Source organism: Drosophila bipectinata, chromosome XL, assembly GCF_030179905.1.
Source record: "Drosophila bipectinata strain 14024-0381.07 chromosome XL, DbipHiC1v2, whole genome shotgun sequence".
Classification (NCBI taxonomy): Eukaryota; Metazoa; Arthropoda; class Insecta; order Diptera; family Drosophilidae; genus Drosophila; species Drosophila bipectinata.
The window spans coordinates 14,029,476-14,047,731 of record NC_091734.1 but is presented as its reverse complement, the minus strand read 5'-3'; the positions used below and the strand labels follow the sequence as shown (position 1 = coordinate 14,047,731).

At 46.7% G+C, this 18,256-nt stretch overlaps 6 protein-coding genes across 8 annotated transcripts; 3 read left to right on the top strand and 3 right to left on the bottom strand.

Annotated features, from left to right (window-relative positions):
• Window positions 1–1,765: 1,765 nt before the first annotated feature.
• CanB (Calcineurin B) lies at window positions 1,766–3,367 on the bottom strand. The gene is made up of 3 exons (XM_043209959.2): window positions 3,219–3,367; window positions 2,917–2,974; window positions 1,766–2,824 (listed from the first exon to the last, which is right to left on the bottom strand). Exon 3 carries the CDS (start codon window positions 2,772–2,774, stop codon window positions 2,262–2,264), a length of 513 nt encoding a protein of 170 aa, XP_043065894.1. The 5' UTR covers window positions 2,775–2,824; window positions 2,917–2,974; window positions 3,219–3,367; the 3' UTR covers window positions 1,766–2,261.
• A 315-nt stretch (window positions 3,368–3,682) lies between these two features.
• XRCC1 (DNA repair protein XRCC1) lies at window positions 3,683–6,117 on the bottom strand. The gene is made up of 5 exons (XM_070280173.1): window positions 5,810–6,117; window positions 4,483–5,751; window positions 4,329–4,420; window positions 3,935–4,269; window positions 3,683–3,876 (listed from the first exon to the last, which is right to left on the bottom strand). Exons 1-5 carry the CDS (start codon window positions 5,858–5,860, stop codon window positions 3,746–3,748), a joined length of 1,878 nt encoding a protein of 625 aa, XP_070136274.1. The 5' UTR covers window positions 5,861–6,117; the 3' UTR covers window positions 3,683–3,745.
• A 153-nt stretch (window positions 6,118–6,270) lies between these two features.
• On the top strand, window positions 6,271–9,169 carry LOC108129038 (protein DENND6B). Its single transcript, XM_017246954.3, has 3 exons — window positions 6,271–6,561; window positions 6,626–7,758; window positions 7,822–9,169. Exons 2-3 carry the CDS (start codon window positions 6,652–6,654, stop codon window positions 8,659–8,661), a joined length of 1,947 nt encoding a protein of 648 aa, XP_017102443.2. The 5' UTR covers window positions 6,271–6,561; window positions 6,626–6,651; the 3' UTR covers window positions 8,662–9,169.
• Window positions 9,170–9,214: 45 nt separating this feature from the next.
• Mcm3 (minichromosome maintenance 3) lies at window positions 9,215–12,107 on the bottom strand. The gene is made up of 3 exons (XM_017246953.3): window positions 10,591–12,107; window positions 10,292–10,525; window positions 9,215–10,223 (listed from the first exon to the last, which is right to left on the bottom strand). Exons 1-3 carry the CDS (start codon window positions 11,947–11,949, stop codon window positions 9,363–9,365), a joined length of 2,454 nt encoding a protein of 817 aa, XP_017102442.2. The 5' UTR covers window positions 11,950–12,107; the 3' UTR covers window positions 9,215–9,362.
• A 188-nt stretch (window positions 12,108–12,295) lies between these two features.
• LOC108128978 (uncharacterized) lies at window positions 12,296–14,243 on the top strand. 2 transcript variants are annotated; one of them, XM_017246868.3, is made up of 2 exons: window positions 12,296–12,425; window positions 12,503–14,243. In XM_017246868.3, the coding sequence occupies exon 2, from the start codon at window positions 12,619–12,621 to the stop codon at window positions 13,852–13,854; it is 1,236 nt and encodes a 411-aa protein (XP_017102357.3). In that variant the 5' UTR covers window positions 12,296–12,425; window positions 12,503–12,618; the 3' UTR covers window positions 13,855–14,243. The 2 variants fall into 2 exon arrangements, with proteins under 2 accessions (XP_017102357.3, XP_070134297.1); XM_070278196.1 differs by having other exon boundaries at window positions 12,364–12,425; window positions 12,487–14,243.
• Window positions 14,244–14,444: 201 nt separating this feature from the next.
• On the top strand, window positions 14,445–18,028 carry Rnp4F (RNA-binding protein 4F). Of its 2 annotated transcripts, none has more exons than XM_017246997.3 (10): window positions 14,445–14,556; window positions 14,684–14,762; window positions 14,826–15,202; window positions 15,264–15,439; window positions 15,501–15,670; window positions 15,731–16,493; window positions 16,560–16,997; window positions 17,063–17,183; window positions 17,244–17,340; window positions 17,392–18,028. In XM_017246997.3, exons 2-10 carry the CDS (start codon window positions 14,745–14,747, stop codon window positions 17,698–17,700), a joined length of 2,469 nt encoding a protein of 822 aa, XP_017102486.2. In that variant the 5' UTR covers window positions 14,445–14,556; window positions 14,684–14,744; the 3' UTR covers window positions 17,701–18,028. The 2 variants fall into 2 exon arrangements, with proteins under 2 accessions (XP_017102486.2, XP_017102487.2); XM_017246998.3 differs by having other exon boundaries at window positions 14,480–14,562.
• The last annotated feature ends 228 nt before the right edge of the window (window positions 18,029–18,256 follow it).

Sequence of the window (18,256 nt, the reverse complement as noted above, 5' to 3'; positions counted from 1 at the left end):
AAGGCCTCTTTCGGTCTAAATAGTTTCCATTGAAGCGAAATAAGTTTCTAGGCTCGAACCGAAACTAAAACTAAAAATACCCAAAAAGAAATCAATAAAAGAAGATGCTAAAAGATATTAAAATATACGGGCATTATTACTCTATTATGGCCAATATATTTTATGGCTTGACAATGGATTTTGACATCTAGTTTTGTTCTGTCGGATGGATCCGATCCATGGTTCGATGGAAATTAGTCCTGCCTGTCTGGGCCTGGCGCCTCCTTCCGGCCGGGAATTGGAAAATGATAGACGAGAGTCGGAAAGGCAAAATGCCCGATTATTTGGGGCCCGGCGCTGTTACGTACCATCCGAAAATTGGAGCACATTAATCAAAACAATTAATACCAAAAAGCCGAAAACCGAAAACCGAAAAAGGTCAAAACCGATGTCCCGATGCCGATGCCGAAGCCACCTTGTGACGCAGCAACAGGAGCGCCTTTGATAGAAAGGTGGGTTAGGGGGTGAAAATCGGGGGCGGAATTAGACACCGGCAGGTAGGCAGGTAACCCCGGTATTAACCCTACTAATTTTCAAAATGGAAATACCGTTATTGGGCTTCGGTAGCAAGGGGGCTGGCATGTGTAGGAGTTCAAGGGGCAGGGCCTAGGCGAAAATGATTAACGAACCAGCTTGCGACAGACAGCATATAATAATTTATTGATACCAAGCACACACACACTCTCTCTAACACCCACACACACACACACACACACTCACACTATGGCCGCCCCTGGGGACTTTGGCAGGCACTACGAGGTCCTTGGTCAAGGCTCTGTTGCCGTACAAGTTCTCCACGGAACCTAGAAGCTAGTTGTTTTTTTTTTTTTAGTTTTTTAGTTTGCTGGCTTCCTGTTGGCACTGAAAGAAACCTTAGAGATCATTTTGAAAAAGTATTATGAGGCTATGAGGCGTATACGTAATATTTGAGTAGGCTACTTGGCGTATACTTGATATCTGAGTAGGATTGGAAGTTCTAGAGTTGTGGATTATAGTTTAATTATATTATTATTGTTTATAACTAATTTTAAATTAAAAGCCAAGTCTGTTTTTAAAAGACCACATTGCGTATACTTAATATTAAAAAAAAGTGGCTCAATTTTTGGGTTTATTTTATTTTTAATTTTTTGGTTTATGATTTAAGCTATAAAGGCTTAGGTATTATCTTTAAAAATGTGTTTTTAACGTATACGTATTCGTAATATTTAGGTTTTGAGAAATATATTCGGATAATCGTCATAAATTCAAGTGATTTTCCAGTCCAAATTATATGATAAAGTTTCAAAAACTCTAAAAAAAATCTACCACTAGAAAGAACTTGGTATTTGTAATCCTATAGTGCCATAAAACCCCCTAATAATTTCTTCACCTGTATGACACCTCACAGGGGAAACCACACACACACATGGACATGCACGCGCGTTAACACACACCCTGACAGTTGGAAAATCGGTGACCTACAAAACAGTTAATCGTTGCCAACGGCCAAAAAGTTTTTGGTTGCGTTGGCCGCCTCGTGGTTTTTTTTTGTCGAGGGTTTGTTCTTTATTGTTTTTTTGTTGGGGGGGAGGGGATTTCGGAAGCTCTGGGAGACGAGCTGAGAGACACGCACGTGTTACCAAACGCCTAAAGGACTAAGGGACTCAAGGACCCAAGGACTGCGTGGCCAAGTGCGTTCGAGGACATTGTAGATCCACCAAGCCCAGCCCCAAAAATGTTGAATGCCTTTTGCTTTTTCGATAAACATTTCTTTAATTTGTAGTTGTTGTAGATTTCTTTTCTTTAGATTTTTTACATACAATATATCTTATACACAACATTTAGTCGAAAGATGAACTTAAACTGAACGTAGAGTTAGGATATAGTACAAACTAGAGTTAGTTTAGGATGATGTCCTCAATCTTAAGTCATCTATAGCATACTTATCAGGGCCGGCGCATGCGGGAGGAATGGGGGACGCGAGGGGTATGCTCTTGTAGTGGTCCGTTGCCGGTGGTTTCGAATATGAGTACAAACTACATCCAATAGACAATATATTCCTTTTGTGGTTTCTGTATTCTGGATTCTGGATTTTGGCTTTGGCACCACAGACCGCAGACAGACATACATACATACACGGGATCCATTTACTATATGTATTTACTAAATGTATATAAAGCTGAACAGGTTGAACGGAAGGTACACGCACATTCAGAGTTTCAAATTCGGAATTCCGACCGTCCTTAGACATCGACCACCATCTTCTTGTGGATGTCCGTGTTGCCGACCACCGAGCAGAACTCGTCGAACGATATCTTTCCGTCCTCGTCCTTGTCGGCGAAGCAGATGGTCTTGTCCACGATCTGCTGCAGCTGGGTGTCCTTCAGGTTGTTGCCGACCATCATTTTGAGGACCTGGAACAGCTCCCCGTTGGAAATGTAGCCGTCATTGTCCATGTCATAGATGCGGAATGCAAAACGCAACTTCGACAGCTTGTCGCCGCGAACACTGAACTGGGAGACGCCCTGGATGAACTCCTTGAAGTCCACCTCGCCGTTGCCATCAGCATCAAAGATGTCGATCACCCGCTGGACGAGGGGATTCTGCTGCAGCTCCGGCAGGGACATGAACTCGTCTATGCTCAGGGCCCCCGAGTTGTCCAGATCCAGCTTGCGGAAACGCTTGCCCAGACGTCGGATCTCGTCGGCATCGAAGTTGGAGCACATGTCCATGGGCAGGGAGGTCTCGTTACCCATCTTGTTAAGGTCTAGGTCTCAAACTTGATAAATGGAACCTTTTTCGATCTGTAAAGAGAATTCTATTAAAATGTATTCCCATGTTGTGGGGAGTGGGTGGGTTGTGGGTGATGGATGGCTTGGTACAGGGATAGAATATATACCTCACTTCTCTTGGCCTTCAGATCCTGTAGCACTCAGTCCACTTACTAATCCAAGTGCTTAAAAAAGGAAACAAGTTTGAAAGTAATCAGCATATTTTTAATTATAGCTCGATTGTATCGATTTTCCAATTCGACTGGGATTTTCATTTCCGTTTCCCGTCTCTCTTCCGCTCCGGCCAAGTACTGGAGTACTGGGGGACTTGAGAGGGATTACCAAGGATTTGGAAACTACAATCCCCAGAATCTCGGATAGCACTCGGCTATACCATTGATGGGGATTCTGGGTGTTGGATATATTTACCATAAATAAACAATCCAGTTGCGATTCGATTCGAAAAAACTCCCAATGAGGCTCTCTTTTTCGCTCGACAGCAAACACACGACTGCTGCCTGGACGGGAGAGAGTTTTTCACCGTTAGCCAGGGTCCGTGCGAGAGGCCCGAAGAGGGTTCTTTTTGTCCGCCAGGCACAGGGATGCGTGTGCGAGCGAGTCGGGGCGCCCAAAAGCTACGAAAATGAGAGAGAAAAAGAGAGTGGAACTGTCAGAAGCAGCCAGCTGTTGCTTGCCACCTGTTTTCCAGGGGGTTGGTTTTACCGTTATTGTCCAAAGCGCAGCGTTGCCAGCACTAATTACAGTTTGCAGTTCTCGAAAACGTTCTTCAAAACAGCTGAAAATGTAAGCCTACTTTTTGGGTTAAAGACAGCTGCCTTTTCGAAATCCTACTTTTAGTTTTATTCCAAAAAAAAATATATAACTAACAAGAATTTGAAAAACAACTTACAAACAATTTAAATATTTATACTTAATTTAAAAATATTTCGAGGAACTCAGTCGAGGACTACAATCTGCTTCTTTTTTTCCGCCAAATAATCCTCCTCATCGGTACTGGCATCGTATATATCGTCGGACTTCGTCATAACTGGACTCTTGACTCTTTTCTTTTTATTTTCAGAATTTTCTAAATTTTTAAAAGATTTTTTATAAAAGGAGAAAAACTTGAATAAAAAGAACCTTACTTTGCGCCACCTTTTCCAGTTCATCTTCAGTATCGATTCCAGACGATGCCTCCTGTCCCACATCCTTCTTATCCCCATCATAGGTGACCTCCATCTTCCTATCCTCGTTTACCACAACCACATCATCAGCATCGCTGGACTCACGACGTGGCTTCATCGTCTCATCGCACAACTCCTCATCGCTCTCCGGCTGGCCAAGATCGGCCGTGTCCAGGGCATATCGTCGCCAGGGTAGATACTTCTTGAGGGAATGACACTTTTCAAGCCAGCTGCGTGTCACAATCTTTCCCTTTCCCTTGACTTGGTTGTATTTCGGGGTGTTCTTGAAGGCACAACTAGAATAGAATGAAATCTTTGGATCAAGAGAATCTAGAAGCCATATGTAGGGTCTCACATCAAATGAGTGCATCCTGGCTCCCAGTCGGCTTTGTATTTCGCGCCCATAGAGGTTGCTTTCGAACGTAGGTCAGCACGATCGGGGTTCTGTGGGAAAACAGAGTGTCAGTTAAGTATTAGCCAATAAATCATTCCAAAATAATAGTTTCCTGAATTCCGCTGATCACCAGGACCACTCCTCTTAGCAATTGATTGAATGGACGATATTGAATGGTATCGTTAAGGACTTTTTGCTTCTTGGCTGGCGTGGCAGCTCGTCCAGAAGGCGATGAATGGCGCTTCTGGGTGGATGGCCGTGGACTTTCTTTGACTTTAGTTGTGGAGACATCATGAGATTTGTTCTGTCCAGCTTTTTCAACCTTCCTAGATGGTTTATCCTCCTTTTCTGAAGTTCTAACTTCTTTGGACGAAGAGTGGTCCTCTTTCTTGGCAGTTTTGTCTTCCTTGGACGAAGATCTATCTTCTTTTTTAGTGTGGTTGGCTTCTTTAGAAGAGGACCTATCCAGGGAAAGCCTCTTCGACTTGCTACTTTTGTGCTCCTTCTCTTTTTCCTGCTCGATTCGTCGCCTGTCCTTGTCCGCCTCCAGCTGTTTGCTCAAGCGCCGTTTCTTGGCGCTGATTTCTCCCAAGGACTCGTCCTCGTCTTCCTCACCGAACAGCAGGGACTCTCGATTGCGATCCAAGCGCTTAGCGTCCGAGACAGGCGGCGAATCAGTTCCAGAGCGTCCAAAAGCGGCAGCGGGTGATGTTGTGGACGCGCCACTGGATGTTCCGGCTATACCATTGCTTAATCTTCTCAATGCGGAAGATCCCGCATCTCGGATGGCAGCTGCTGTGGTGGCAGCTGGACTCTGCTGATGTGATTCCTTCTTCCAGCGCTGGAATCGCGACAACTGCGTAGAATCAGACTCAGAGTCGGGCGAATCTTCACGCAACTTAAAACCACCAAACGTCATGAGTTTTTCTGGAAGCAATGACTTCACTTTGGGAGCAGCCGCAGCAGAAGTATTCGTTGTTGGAGCAGCCACCACATGAACTTTGACAAAAGAGATACCATACTGGACGTGACGGTTGAACGGCTGCGTGCAGGTAATCTTCAGTAGCGTCCACTTCTCCTTGAGAGCGTCCTCGTTCAGGGCAGAGGCGCCAAAGCAGCGTACCCGGTTCTGGTTGCTGGAGTTTTTGCTCTCGATCGGGGTCATGAATGAGCTGGAGAGCAACAATTCCTTAAAATCGTCCGAAGCCATAGTCCGACTGACCTTTGCGTCTATGAAGGCGGAGTGCTCGTTGCCAATATCAATGCCCGTAATTTGCTGAGCCTCCTGGAATTCCAGTATGACATAGGCGGACTTCTCGCCACTGGACTTGATGCGCCACTTTTTGCCGGCATTTTCCTTAAGCAGGTTCTCCGCAGAGTGCACCTAAAATTGCAAGAGGATAATCAACTAATTCAAGGGTTCTCTGATGTGTGGGTTATACCGAATCTTCGCTGCTAACTTCGCGAACGGATTTAAAAACAGCAATTGGCATTTCGCAATTTCATCAAACAATAACAAACAGATGCCGCTCTTTTCGGCGCGAAATGACGCTGATTTTACTGTCGTTTTTGCTTAAAAGGGAGGACAATAATAGCTAACAGCTAACTAAATTATTCTTTTATATGAGTATGAATGTGTATCAAGTTCATATGGCGTCAGGGTTGTTAAATTAATTCTTTTTATTTAATACTTTTTTTAAATAACCAAATATTGTTATCATATCTTGACCATCACTAGTCTTGGCCTTACACGGTTTATCAATAGCTTGATCCATCTGGCAACTTTCCTCCTGATGGTTGTCCATCGCTGTTATCGATGGTTTTAAGACTCCGGTAACCTCAAAAACTGAGTTGGCATTCCATATTTATCGATAGTTGCCAATCTGGTAGCTCTTGCAAACTAAGTTGGCAGTCCCCAGCGAAAGTGCAAAATAAAAACAAGAAGGGAAAGTTTTGATATGATAATTCCTCATAACAGAGATGAGCAATGCTTTCTCACTATCTGTGATTTAAATAATCAAAAACATAACCACTCCCTATAAAAAATATGGATCAACGCATATATATGGCCAATTTTGAAACAATTATTTATTTAAAATATTAACTTACATACCAAATGTGATGTTAAATTTAAAATATTTTCCGAATAAATAATCAAAAGTTGTGTCTGGCGCGCGCTTTGGGTTCGTGACAGGTAACTGATAACAGGTAGCAGCTATCGCACATCCCTAATTGCCATTGCACTGTTGTAAATGTAGAATATATTTGTAAATATCAACAACCTATGATGAGCGCGGATGCCAGGATCAAGGACATGGATTCGCGAGAAGCTGGAGATCGAGGGGCATCCGAGGCGGACAAGGAGACGGACAAATGCAATTCGAATTCCCAGCCAAGCGTCACCGATTGGGTGAATTTCTCGCAGTGGATTCACTGCTTCTGCGTGGTTACCTTCGATTTGAACCTTGGGCAGGCTCTGGAGCACGTGTATCCCGCCGAGTTTATGCCCACCGACCAGGAGGTGAGCAACATCTGCTACATGGCCTTCCCGGACTCCAACTCCGGCTGCATGGGCGACACCAAGTTTCACATGCGCCTGCGATGCACTCGCAGACAGGAATCCTTGCAAGGATACAATGCGGAGTGCTCGCCCGCACTGCGCCAGGATGCGTCGCACTTCTGGGGCTTCGTCTACTTTCGCCAAAAGCGGGACCCCAATCTGCCGCGTGGATACTTTCAGAAGAGCTTTATCATCATAACACGGCTGCCGTTCTTTAATCTCTACTACGACATACTGAACCAGTTGGCGCCGCGCTACTTCGAGGAAGGCATTGACGCCATCCGACTGATCAGCGAGCAAATAAACAGCCAGTGGCCCGGCCTCAGAGTGGGCAGTCTCCTGCAGTTGCCGCTCCTCAACTGCTGCTACCAGATCAGCATTCCCAGGGCGACGACCAGCAGGAAGACTAATGCAACCACTACCACCGAACCATCGACGGGATCACCAGCCGAACCCCAGCTTCCGGCTGGACTGCAAAAGGTCCTGCCCTCCGTCAACGAAATCGAGCTCTTCCGCTCCATGGACTTTGTCATGGAGCAGCTGTACACGCTCTGGGAGCTGGTGATTACCGGCGAGCCCATTGTCGTGGTGGGCACCTCGCCCGCCGACTGCTCCTACATGGTTCAGTCGCTCCTGGCGCTGATAGCCCCCCTGGAGTATTGCGCTGAGGCGCGACCCTACTTCACGATCCACGACAGCGAGTTCCGCGAGTTCACCCAGGAGTGCTCCAACGCCAAATCGCTGCCTGCCTGCATTCTCGGAGTTACGAATCCATTCTTTGTGAAGCTCCTCAAGGACTGGCCGCACATGCTGCGGTTGGTGGACAACCAGGTAAGGTATACATGCTGTATGGCATCCCTTTCACTCACCATCACCCGTCTCGCTCTTTTTCAGAAAAACATGCAACAACAACAGCATTTGCTGCTCAGCCAGAAGCACGCTCGAAGCATAGCCTCGGCCACCTCGTTCTCCAGTTCGTCGGGAGCAGCCGGAGACCTGGTTGCCAGAGCCGCCAAGTCCAGCGCGGGATTGAACGGAGGAGGTGTCTCAGGCGGCTCCAACGGAAGCGGTGGCATCGGCGGAACAGGGGACAGCTCCGCCGCCGGACTGCACAGCAAGTACAAGCCTTACCTGAAAAAGGACAAGTCCCTGATCAAGAAGGTGCTGCTGGGCATGAAAACCAAACGACCGGAGCACGTCCAGACCGCCCTCATACGCCGCAATCTGCTGGAGCTGACCCAGAGCTTTATGATTCCGCTGGAGCGGTACATGGCCTCGCTGATGCCACTCCAAAAGGACATTAGTCCGTTCAAATCGGCGCCCAACGCCAGCAGCTTCAAGCTGGACGACTTCCTGGCCACGTTGGAGACTGCCGGGCCGCAGCTAACGTCACCGTTGAAGGGCGACTGGAAGGGCTTGTACCGCCGCTTCTTCCGCTCACCCAACTTCCGGGGATGGTACGAGGCGCGCCACCGGGAGCTGCAGCTGACGCTTCAGGACCTCCAGCTGCAGGCCCTCTCCGAGGCGAACCTGGAGCACTGGGCGCACGACAAGCAGGAGGTTGAGATCATCGACATGATACTGAAGCTCAAGCAGAAACTGAATCTCTATAGCGACAAGGCTGCCGCGCTGGAAGGCGGAGGACCGAATGGCACCCAGCAGCAGATCAGGGCCCAAATCGAATGCATGAAGGGTCTGCTGCCGCCGGATCTCAAGAATGTGGTGAACCTCTGATCCTGGCTCTGATCCCCTCCCCCTGCCGGGGTCTGTCTGTTATTCAGTGTGTGTCTGTGTGAGTGTGTGTGTGTGTCCTGTCAGTCTGTGTGGCGAGGTCCTTTGTACATAAGTTTTACCAAGAGATTAGTCGCTGTATTTAGCCGTGTCTAGTTTAATTGTAATATTTATGGATAGTTACAGCATCAGATGTTAGCGAAAGCCAAGTATTAACTATAATTCATATTTTATTCCAAAATCTTGTAGTAGATCCCCACGAAAATGCTCATGTCCTTTGACTATCTCAAATAGGCAACTCTACCTTATAACCACATCGATATATCTTGATACGGGTTCAAGCTACGAATTCCCATTCGCCACAAATGTGATGCTAAAATATCCTTTTATCAACCATGGATTATCCTTGCGATCCAAGGCCAGTTCTGTTCCAATATTTGAATTATGTATTTGTTCTAATCCTATTTTTGTGTCTACGACTGTCTCAAATATAAGTAAACCATAAACTGAAGCGATGGATTTCATCCTGGAGATGGGAATCAAGGACGAAGGATAATTATTTGGCCAATGGTAGTTCGAAAGTGTTTATTATCATATAAATAGAAACAAAAATACAACTTAACCGCTACATGAGAGCATCAAAATATAGGTTTCCGGTGCACGATGAGGATGAAGAACTGGAGAGTTTCCGGAATGTGAGGATCTTAAATGAGAAAGACGATGTCGTCGGCCACCATGATCTGGTTGTCCTCGGTCATACGGTGGACGGCCGCCTCGATCTCGCCGCCGCTGAATGGCTCCACATTGCCCTCGTTGATGGCGGTGGTGATCCTGGCCAGGGCCAGGCTCTGCTCGCGAGCATCGCGGAACAGGCGCTGCAATCCGTTCTTGAAGGCGCCCAGACGGGCGTCGGTGATGGTGGCCGGACCGGCCGATGGTGTCGATTGCTCCTCGCTTGAGGTCGCCAGCTGGGAGCCAGCCGAGCGTCCAGTGGCCGGCAGAGAGCGGCGGGTCTCGCGGCGCGTCAGATCCCCGGCATCCGGCTGCGGGGTCTCGATCTCCTCCTCGTCACTGTCGACGCCAGCCGCTTCGGTGCGAGTCCTCTTGGTGCGACGCGACGGCGACCTCTGGGTGGCGGTGGTCTGGCCGTCCTCCTCGTCGGAGGAGCCACTGTTGCGACGGCGCTTTCCGCGCTCCTTCTCCAGGACCTTCTTGAAGTAGGCGAACTGCACCAGTTCGATGGCTGCCTGGGCGTCGTCGATGGTCACCGACTTGGACATCCTGGCGCGGGCATGGGCCGTCGACAAACGGATCAGGGTCTCCAGAGTACGGGCCGTGATGGGCTGGGTGCGAGCCACGTCGGTTTCCAGGGCCTCCTGCGAACGGAGGCGGGAGTACTCGTTGGCAATCGCCTCGCAGGCCTGCTCCCCCAACTTGGGCTTCATGCACTTGGCAATGTGGATGTACTTGCGCATGAACTCCACGGACAGAATCTTCTCGTGGCGCTGCCGGGACTTTCCATGCAGCAAGGCATCATATTTCTCATAAACCTCCGTGTCTTTTTTCTGTTGGGGAAGAGGACACCATTTCAGGTTATTTCTGAAGGAGGAGGAACCTTATCCAAGGGACTTACCTCCTCGTTTCGGGACACAAAGGCCAGGGAATCGGCATAGGAACTGCCCATGGACAGGGGCTCGCCGTCGGCCTCCTTGGGATTGCGGTAGCGGTGCATGCGCACCACATGGTCCGAAATCTTCTGGTCCACATCGCTGTCGATCACGTCCAGCATCACGAAAAGTAGATCGAAACGGGAGAGCAGCGAGTCCTGCAGACCAATGTTCTCCATGGGGGTCTTGTACTGATCATACTGAAGGGGATAACCAGAGAGGAGTTGCTAAGTATTCTGGGAGAGATTTTTATGAGAAAACTTACCCTGCCGTAGACAGGATTGGCGGCGGCCAACACCGAGCAGCGCGCATTCAAAGAGGCATGGATGCCGGCCTTGGAAATGGTCACCCTGCCCTGTTCCATCACCTCGTGAATGGCTGTGCGGTCGATGTCGCTCATCTTGTCGAACTCATCGATGCAGACTACGCCCCGATCGGCCAGGACCATAGCGCCCGCCTCCAGGCGTCGCTCACCCGTCTCCTGATCCGTCGTGACGGCCGCCGTCAGACCCACACCGCTGGAGCCGCGGCCCGTGGTGGGAATCGCCCTCGGAGCCGTGTTCAGCACGTAGCGCAGCAGCTGGGACTTGGCCACCGAGGGATCGCCGATGAGGAGCACATTAATGTCGCCACGCAGCCTAGTGCCATTGGGCAGGAGCTTCTCCACGCCGCCGAGCAACAGGCACAGAATGGCCTGCTTCACATAGGCATGGCCGTGGATCGAGGGCGCCAGGCTCTTGCTGAGGAGCTCGAAGATGTCGTTGTTCTTGGCCAGCTTCTTGCAGAGCATAATGTCTTCGCGCGAGATGTCCAGGTTGCTCTCCTTGCTCAGCAGCGATATGTTGTTGGCCAGGAGCACGGTCTTGAAGGTGCCTGAAGTGTAACCGCCTCGTTTGCCCGGCAAGCAGCGGTAGCTACCTACGATCTGGACCCGATCGCCGGGCTTGCACCGATCCACGAGATCGTCGTCGCAAACAATGTCCACGGAACGCGGCAGCTGTCCCGCCGGAGCCTTCTCCGGCATCTCCTGTATGGTTAGCGTCTGGTGATCTTTGTAGACCGACAGGCCAAACTCAGTTTCCAGCAGATTGCCATCTTCGTCCTTGGTGGGATACGCGGCGCCTGAGGGCACGGCTTCAAAGGAAGTAAGATCTGTGTACTTGCGTTCCATAACCTTCTTGGTGGTGGGACAGTAGTGGACGCTGCGCACCACTTTGGGCCGGATGAGGGACACCTTCGTGACGATACCCTCCACACAGACCATGTTGCCCAAGTAGATCGAAGTGAGGGATCGGGGAGTAACGTGGCGGTTGCCGAAGCACCCCTCAAAGCCCACGAACAGATCTTCGTGCAGTTTGGCATAGCTGGGGTCCACCGTGGAGGCGTACTCTTTGAGGGCCCGGCCGAAGGCCAGCTGCTCGTCCGCGGCACTGCTCAGGAGGCCCAGAGCCCGTTGCGGATTCTTGCGCTTCAGATCGTTGACGTTCACGATCAGACGCTTGCTCTTCTCGGCTATCATGTCTTTGACGTGACCGGCATAGATGCCCTGGTCCTCCTCATCGTCCAAGAAGTCCACATACTCGCGCTGAATATCCTTGATGAACTGTTCCCCGTCGTGGGCCATCTCGATGCTATTGACAGTAGTTTACACAGCGGCTGATGGAGTAATTAAAGTAGTTTTCGGGGATATGCGCTCCTTTCCGCTCAGCAGTAAACACAAAACAAAACGCCAGCGAAAATTGCACGCCGTATGCAATGTTTTTGGCGGGAATCGCAAGCAGTGTGACCAGGCATTACCAAATTCAGTGCGCATAAACGCCAGAGCAGTGGACCCTGGCTATAAACAACACAACCCTGTGAAGAAGCTAGCAGACATAATAAATATTATAAACTTAAAAAATAATTATATAGCAAATAAAATTACAATTAATGAACAATTTTTTTTTCTAAAATTTGGCTTAGGTTTCACTGTTATTTCTTTACAAAGTTTCCAAAATTTAAAATATAAAACTAAGTAGGTACTCCAAACAAGTACTCCAAAACAAAATCAATTAAAATTATAATAAATAAGAAAGAAACAATTCCTAAATATCAAATTAAGTAAGTTCTCCTCATAACAGTATTATCGTTTCTAGTCTGTTAGAGATTACATTTATGATAGTCTCGTGAGTTTTTAGAGGGCCCATCTTCAGAGGCAGAAGAGCGTTCTAGAAGAGCGCATCCCTAGTGAAAAAAAGCTGACACGAACGAACAGGACAATATCTTTTTCAAATTTTGTTACTGACTGGCGTACATGATGAACTTGGCGGATCTCAACAACTATTGTTTGCTCAATATTATGGATTACTTAAACACGGAGGATAAGTTACGTCTGTGGAAAGCTACTGAGCCAACAACCCGCCTGGCGGATATTACTTCTTATTCCTGGAGGCGCCGAACCAACCATCACATCGACTTGAACCACTTTACCGATTTGGAGCTTCTAAATACCTTCTTGTCGATCATTTGTTCCACTGTGGTAGAAGTTCATCTAACAATGGGCGATGATCGGGAACCACAATTAAATGTGTTCCGTAGACACATTTTTTCCAAGGCTCGTATCTTAACGATAATAGTGAAAATTGTATATGAATTTGAAATGCGGACAAGCATCGACTGGGAAATTGGTGTACTTGCCGATTGCTTTCCCAATATCGAGCGTTTGCTTGTGGACGGTGAAAATTGTACTCCCACCGGCCGAAACTTCTCCAAATGGAATCGCCTCACTCATCTCCACGTTGTGAAGGCCTCAGAGTATTGGACGACGCACAACTTTTGGGTAGTATGCGATAGCGCAAAAAATATTACAGCGCTCTCCATTGATTTCGATGACGAGTACACCTTGAAAGCGACTCCCTACGTAGAAGCTATATGTTCGTTGAAGAATCTGGAGCAACTCTGGATCAAGGCCACAAACATTAACAAGGAGAATGCCTTAAAGCTACTGACCGAGCTTCCCAAGCTGTGCATCTTTTGCTGTAACGAAGTTGGCCAAAACTGGGCCCCGCTGCGGAGTCTGCTTGAGACTAGGGCACACGACGTCCTTTCCATCACCCTTAGCGATTTCTGGATGTGCTATAGCCCTGACGATATTCAGCCCGATACTGATGATACTGAGGCTCGTGCGCAATATAGTCAGGTGCTTAAGCATTTCAAGCGCCTCGAGGTTATACATTTGAAGCGCACGAACATGTGTGGAACTGGTAATCATTTTTGGGACCTAATATACCTGTGCCCACAGCTGAAAATGATTAGCGTAAAGCTGGTCGATATGAGTTTCTTCCAGTCCTCGATCTTAAACATAAACAGAGCCTTGCGCCATCGTACCCAGCCGCTGAACTTCCACGTCCAGGATACGTCTCAGAAACACCTTATTACCGACATGCTAACTCGCCCCGATTTGAAGTTGACTTTTGGACCATTGACCAAACAACTACATGTCTTTGATAACTTCTGCATCGAGTTCGAGCTTTTTCCTATCGCATCTTAATATTTAAAAAAATAGGATCTATATATAAAACAAAATCAAAATTAAAAAACGATATATGAAGACAAGAAGACCATATACAATCCTCGGAAGAACTGAATCTAAAGAAATCTAAAGAACTGATATAAATATATAGACTTTTAAAGGTTTTAAACCTATAACCATATAAACTTTATGTAACGAAGGAGAATTTATGAACACTTAGGCCTAAACACTAAAATGTAATTGCATATTTATGTGAAAAATCTGTACCTGTACCTATTAACACCTTTACAAAGGCCAAGTAAATTAACAAATGTCAAGAAGCTATAAAATGTAAAATATTTATACAAAAAATTCGAATTTAACAACTTTTCGAGAGGCTATGTACCGTGATATTTTGAAATAAAATGAAATAATTGAAAATGTACATCTAAGACTTTAAATTTAAAACTTTTTCACAGGTTTGGGGCTTGGTGTGATTTTATATTTTCAGATTTAAAAACAAATTTTGAAATTTCAACTGAAGGTTTAAATATCATTTTATCGTATAAGCAATGACTACTTTCATTTATCGATAGCTATCGATAACTGCATCGATAGTACTTTAGTCACCGGGAATTAGACCATCTGGCAGCACCCAATTCCACCAGTTTTAGCGAGGGCTGCATCAGACCTCGACAACTATTCAGAACGAAAGCTAACGAAATAAGTTGAATTTTCAAGGTACGGGTAAGCACATTTGAACATTAACTTACAAGTGAAATAAACTGCAATACCATTTGTCGAGCTGTTGTGGCTTGGCCAGTCCTGATGCGCATTTCTGATTTTTATGCTGGTTCTGACTTCCCAGAATTCAAACGACGCTAGGATTTTCCAGGAAAATCCGAAACTTTGTGAAAACTGCACACAAAATGGACAGCGACGGACAGGTAAGCATCGGGGAAATAGAAATAGCGCGAAAATGGCTTTAATCTTAATAAATCTTATGGCAGCTGGAAAAGGAGCTGGAGAGAGAGCTGGACGAGATGCCGGTCCAAGACTTGGAAGAGTTCGACGATGAGTTCGATCTGATGAACCCTGTGCCGGTAGCATCGGGTAGTAAACCATCTTCCCAGCCAGATGATACCATTGAGATTAGTTCATCCTCTGAGACCGATGAGAAGCCATTTAAGAATTCCGGGAAAAGCGCCAAACCAAAGGTTTCCCATGAACTTGATGACGGATCATCTGATGATACTATAGGGTCCGAGGACGGAAGCGAATCCGATTCGGACTCGGAAGAAATTAAGCTAGAACGCACCTTCAAAAAGCTATTCTGTTCGCCGAAGAAATCAACAGACCATTTCGAAAAAATGGCGGACGTTGCCCTGTAGGTTTAACATTTTCAAATTCTATATGGAAGTAACATAACACATAACCCTATCTTTCAGCAAACTCAATGACATTGAACGTTTTGAGTGGACTATGGAGATGATGGACAATTATAGGGGCATTCCGGCTCACATTTGGTTAAAATACCTCAAGATGTTGTTGGTGGTCACCCAGACCTCCGAGGAACGTAAGGCGTTTGAGAAAAAGTGCGCCACTGCCCTGAAAGTCGAATACAGTAAGATGCGATACAATGTGAACCCGAAATTATTTACTCATAGCATTGAAAACTTTTCCAGATACAGCGCTGGCCGAATTCGTGGTGACTTACCTGGTGAACAAAGGCAACGTAGAGGAGAACCATGTCCTTTGGGCCAGATTACTCAGTGACTACGACTTAGAGCGACCGGATTTCGGTAAAAAGCTACGTGAGCTTCTCGAGAAAGACGAAAACAAGATGTCGTTTCGGGTAAGTCTAGATTTCATTAACAAGTATTCAGTATAAAAAAGGGGGGAAAAATCTATGCAGGTGCTATTGAAGCATCATTGTACCACCTGGGACTGCTCAAGGGAGGAACGTAATATTATCAAAATGCTTGTGGATGACTTCAACTTTGACTTAAAGACCACAAAGCCGACTGACCTTTCATGGGAGTGGAAAAGGTTACACAAATATAACATAGAGGAAGTGAAGCGCGCAGAAGTCAGCTTGGATATTAGAAACGCCATCGTTCGTTACATCTTTGAGCGTTTGGTGGGAAAGTTTGATTCCGATGATACCTTTTGGATCGAATACATACGGTTCGTGTCGGAACTCGACGGTTCAGAAGACTTCACCGAATGTCCAAATGCGCGCGAGTTATTGGAGCGCCGCATCGGCCGTGGATATCTAAGTAATAAATCTGTGGACCTGGCAAAACGTGGAAGTAAGCGCTGTCCCAGCGTCCGTTTAAACCACCTATACCTCCAGGAAATGTTTGACGCTTGTTACGAGAAAGATCAGATCGATAGCGAGGTTAAAGCGATGCTGGCGCGCATAAGGCTAAAAATGTGTATGACAGTGGAGCTGCATTTGGACTATCTCGCCTATAGAGTGCGAACAACTGAATCCGAATATGAGGAGCAGGTTGCCAGCCTTCGCGAGGCTTTCCAGAAGGCTTGGGACGACCTTTCCTCTTGGTATGGCGACCAGGCAGACACTCGCTACGAGATTCTGCAGCTGTGGGCGCAGGTTGAGTACTCGAAGCTAGCTAGTCCGGAAAACGGCGAGTTTATTTGGCGCCAAATTTTGGGTGAGTCTCTTACGCTTAAAGAAAAAAAGCTGGTATTCTATATCTTACCCTTTTAACAATCTGTAGCGTATCCTGAAAGCTCACACTATGGTCTTCTTTGGCACAACTTTGCCCAAATGGAATTTCAGTATAATCCTGAGGGCCGTAAAACTCGGGGTATCCTTTTGGAGGCACTCAAGCAGCCGACTTTAAAGGATGGTCTTATGGTGCAGGAAATGCTTCGCCGTTACGAAAGATCTTGCGGCAGCTACGATTCCATTGCGGCCTGTCAGGGTATGGAGCTACCCAAGGAATATTATGAATTGCTTCCCAATCCAATGCATTCGAAATGGAGGAATGCCCATCCTCGCCAGCAGCAGGAGAAGAGTTCGGTTAATCAGCGTCAACCAAAGAAACAGCCTCCGAAAGCCAAAGAACCAGTGGCTTCGACTTCAGCTGCCGCCAAAGCAGCCTTAAAGCGTATTGCCGTTTCAGAGACGCGTGAATCCCACTTTAAGTACTCAAGTAAGGCTTCCAGGCTCGGTTTCTGTCTATGGACTTGACATTCAACCTTTCACATTTCTTTTCAGCACAACTGGAGACTAATAAGATTTTTGTGAAGAATCTGCACAATGATTGCACAAAGGTAGAACTGCAGAACCTCTTTTCGCCGTTCGGCACCATTAAGGATGTACGTTTGGTACAAAAACAGTGAGTGATTGTCGGTGAGAAAAATAATTCCTCTGATTTAACTCGCTTTCCTACTTCCAGAAACAAACCGGGTATCGCCTACGTGGAGTTTGATGTGCCATCTGCTGCCCAATCAGCGGTGACTGGACGAGATGGGTATCTGTTGGGCGGCATAAAAGTGAGTAAAATCCGTAAACGCATTCCCCTTTTAATAGTCGAGCCTTTGCAGATCTCTGTGATGATATCGAATCCGCCGCCAAGGAACCTTCTGTCTCCGAGCAAGAAGTGGACGTCCTCGTCGAATGATTCTGCTAAGGCCAAGGTGGCGCCTAAGCGTCGCATGCCGACCACACTGATTCCCACGGCCTTGGTGCGCAAGGAGGTGGCCGAAAAGAAGCTACGCCTAAACGACAACACCGAAGGGCAGAAATCCGCAGAGGCAGGACCAAACGGAAAGATCGAAGATTCGAAAAAAGACAAGGAGGAAGCTGGAACTTCGAAGTCCAACGATGACTTCAGAAAGCTACTGAATCTGTGAAGGCTTCCACCGAACTTCTAGTAATTAAGTACCTATAAGATATTGGTTTTATAGCCAAGCCAGGAGCGCATGTACAAAATTGAGCTTTACAAACCAATATTTGTAAGTTACATATCCGTTTTTTGTTTCAACATCTTTTTCATTTTGTTTCGTTCTTTGAAAAGAACGAGCTTACAAATATTTGTAAGTTACATCCGTTTTTGTTTTGAACCATTTTTTATTTTTTGTATTTCCTTAAAAAACACCTCACTTACTGACACGTACAAATTCAAAATGAAGAATTGAATGTAAACTTGAAATGAATCAAGAGAGACGTGAAATAAAAGCAAAAAAATAATCGGCTTGGGAAGTTTTGAACCATTGGTAGGTATATCTCGAAAGGGATTAACATCTGTCTCTATCCTAGGGGGAATACCTTAAATGGTTCCTAGATTTATTTTTCAATTCTGCATCAAAACCTAATAATAATATTTTCGATCCGATCTAGACTCTTTTTGAAAGTTAAGAAAACCCTTGAGACCCGTTGGGAAGGCCATATCTCGGCCAATATCCATCC

What these genes read in the sequence shown, in the direction of transcription:
- CanB (XM_043209959.2), bottom strand. Translation starts at nt 2,774, where the DNA reads ATGGGTAACGAGACCTCCCTGCCCATGGACATGTGCTCCAACTTCGAT.
- XRCC1 (XM_070280173.1), bottom strand. Translation starts at nt 5,860, where the DNA reads ATGCCAATTGCTGTTTTTAAATCCGTTCGCGAAGTTAGCAGCGAAGAT. An exon ending in AAGTTAGCAGCGAAGATTCG is followed by an intron (nt 5,752 to 5,809) that starts GTATAACCCACA and finishes TTGCAATTTTAG; the next exon opens with GTGCACTCTGCGGAGAACCT. An exon ending in TCCTGGTGATCAGCGGAATT is followed by an intron (nt 4,421 to 4,482) that starts CAGGAAACTATT and finishes TCTGTTTTCCCA; the next exon opens with CAGAACCCCGATCGTGCTGA.
- LOC108129038 (XM_017246954.3), top strand. Translation starts at nt 6,652, where the DNA reads ATGATGAGCGCGGATGCCAGGATCAAGGACATGGATTCGCGAGAAGCT. An exon ending in TGCGGTTGGTGGACAACCAG is followed by an intron (nt 7,759 to 7,821) that starts GTAAGGTATACA and finishes GCTCTTTTTCAG; the next exon opens with AAAAACATGCAACAACAACA.
- Mcm3 (XM_017246953.3), bottom strand. Translation starts at nt 11,949, where the DNA reads ATGGCCCACGACGGGGAACAGTTCATCAAGGATATTCAGCGCGAGTAT. An exon ending in CCAATCCTGTCTACGGCAGG is followed by an intron (nt 10,526 to 10,590) that starts GTAAGTTTTCTC and finishes TATCCCCTTCAG; the next exon opens with TATGATCAGTACAAGACCCC. An exon ending in TTGTGTCCCGAAACGAGGAG is followed by an intron (nt 10,224 to 10,291) that starts GTAAGTCCCTTG and finishes CTTCCCCAACAG; the next exon opens with AAAAAAGACACGGAGGTTTA.
- LOC108128978 (XM_017246868.3), top strand. Translation starts at nt 12,619, where the DNA reads ATGATGAACTTGGCGGATCTCAACAACTATTGTTTGCTCAATATTATG.
- Rnp4F (XM_017246997.3), top strand. An exon ending in ATCCCACTTTAAGTACTCAA is followed by an intron (nt 16,998 to 17,062) that starts GTAAGGCTTCCA and finishes ATTTCTTTTCAG; the next exon opens with CACAACTGGAGACTAATAAG. An exon ending in ATCTGTTGGGCGGCATAAAA is followed by an intron (nt 17,341 to 17,391) that starts GTGAGTAAAATC and finishes GAGCCTTTGCAG; the next exon opens with ATCTCTGTGATGATATCGAA.